At 64.3% G+C, this 1,411-nt stretch overlaps 1 protein-coding gene across 1 annotated transcript; it reads right to left on the bottom strand.

Moving 5' to 3' along the window:
- Positions 1-230: 230 nt before the first annotated feature.
- Positions 231-1,405, bottom strand: LOC108510435 (DLA class II histocompatibility antigen, DR-1 beta chain-like). Its single transcript, XM_017840112.1, is given in 4 exon segments — positions 231-253; positions 565-600; positions 603-833; positions 1,308-1,405. Coding segments are annotated over 4 exon segments (375 nt in total). The 5' UTR covers positions 1,393-1,405.
- Positions 1,406-1,411: the final 6 nt, after the last annotated feature.

Below are 1,411 nucleotides of genomic sequence, written 5' to 3' on the forward strand. Positions count from 1 at the left end.
TGGGATGGCAGTGGGAGGGACTGGGAATAGAGTGGGGGAGAAGGGGCTGGGCTGGGGGGGCACTGGGGAGAGAGTTGGGAGATGTGGGAGTGAAGTGAGAACGACTGGGAATGGACTGAGAGGGACTGGGAGTGACTGGTGTGGACTGGGAAGGAAGCGCTCCGGCCTGGGTGGCTGAGTGGTGGTGAGGGAAGTCTTTGGTTTGGGTCTGCCTGGCAACTGGAGCGTCATCAGAGAGAAGCGCTGGGATTGGCTGAAGGGCGTGAGCTCAGTGGCCCCAGGGGGGTGGAGACGCGGGGGGGCACTGGGAGAGACTGGGATGGACTGTGATGGACTGAGGGGCACTGGGAGAAACTGGGATGCACTCGGATGGATTGGGGGCACTGGGAGAGACAATAAGAGAGACTGGGAAGAAATGGATGTGGATGGAGATTAAGTAAGTGACCACAGGGAGGGGCACAGGAAGGGCCAAGTGGTCTGAGGTTATTCCCAGGGAGGGTTTAAGGGGCTCCAGGGTCATTCCCGGGGCAGGGGCCGAGGGGACCCGCTCTGCCCCACGCTCACCTCTCCTCTCCATGCTGAATGGGGTGAACACCTCCAGTTGTACCGGCAGTACCTGTCCACTGAAGACCTTGCGAGCTCCAGAAGTTCCTGGTCGCTGTTCCATTTCCTGGCAACCTTCTCCCCACGTGGGGTGTCCCCCACAAAGACCCCCACATAACTGTCGAAGTGCACGTACTGATTGCGGTTGCGGATGAACCTCGCCACGAGCCTCACCCGCTCGGTGCCGTTGATGAAGTGACACTCGTACTTTCTCATCTGCTGGAACACCCCTGTGTGTGTAGGACACAGGTCAGGGGGTGCCCCGTCCCCCCCATTATCCCTCAGCCCCCCACAGCAGGGTGAGAGCTCAGGGGGCCACCCCAGACCCCCCTTTCCCAACCTCCTCTGCACCGGCTCTTGGCTGGGGGGGAACCCCCCCATCAGCCCCCTGGGGATGGACAGGGGGGTTGGGGACCCCCCAATGCGGATCCGACCCCCCCAGAGCCGCAGGGAACCGCTCCAGGGCTCAAGGGACACCCAGGGACCCCCAGGGCACCCCTCTGCCTGCTCTGCCACACCCCCTTGCCCCCCTCTCCCACCCCTTTCCCACCGGCCCCACAAGCCCCAGACCCTCCGCACTCACTTTCGGGTTCCTACCCCCCTCCCACTTAGTCCGGGCCTTCCGACCCCACTCCCACTCACTTTTGGGGCTCCCACCCCGCTCTTTTCTCCCCTCTTTCCCCCCTTTCCCACCCCCCGCTCACCCGACAGCTCCTCGCCCGCAGCCGGGGGGGCTCCCAGCAGCACCAGGACCGCCAGCACGGCCCCAGCTCCCCGCACACGCTCCATGCCCAGCGCCGGACAGCTG

Source organism: Lepidothrix coronata, unplaced genomic scaffold (assembly GCF_001604755.1).
Source record: "Lepidothrix coronata isolate B3197 unplaced genomic scaffold, Lepidothrix_coronata-1.0 Scaffold881, whole genome shotgun sequence".
NCBI lineage: Eukaryota > Metazoa > Chordata > Aves > Passeriformes > Pipridae > Lepidothrix > Lepidothrix coronata.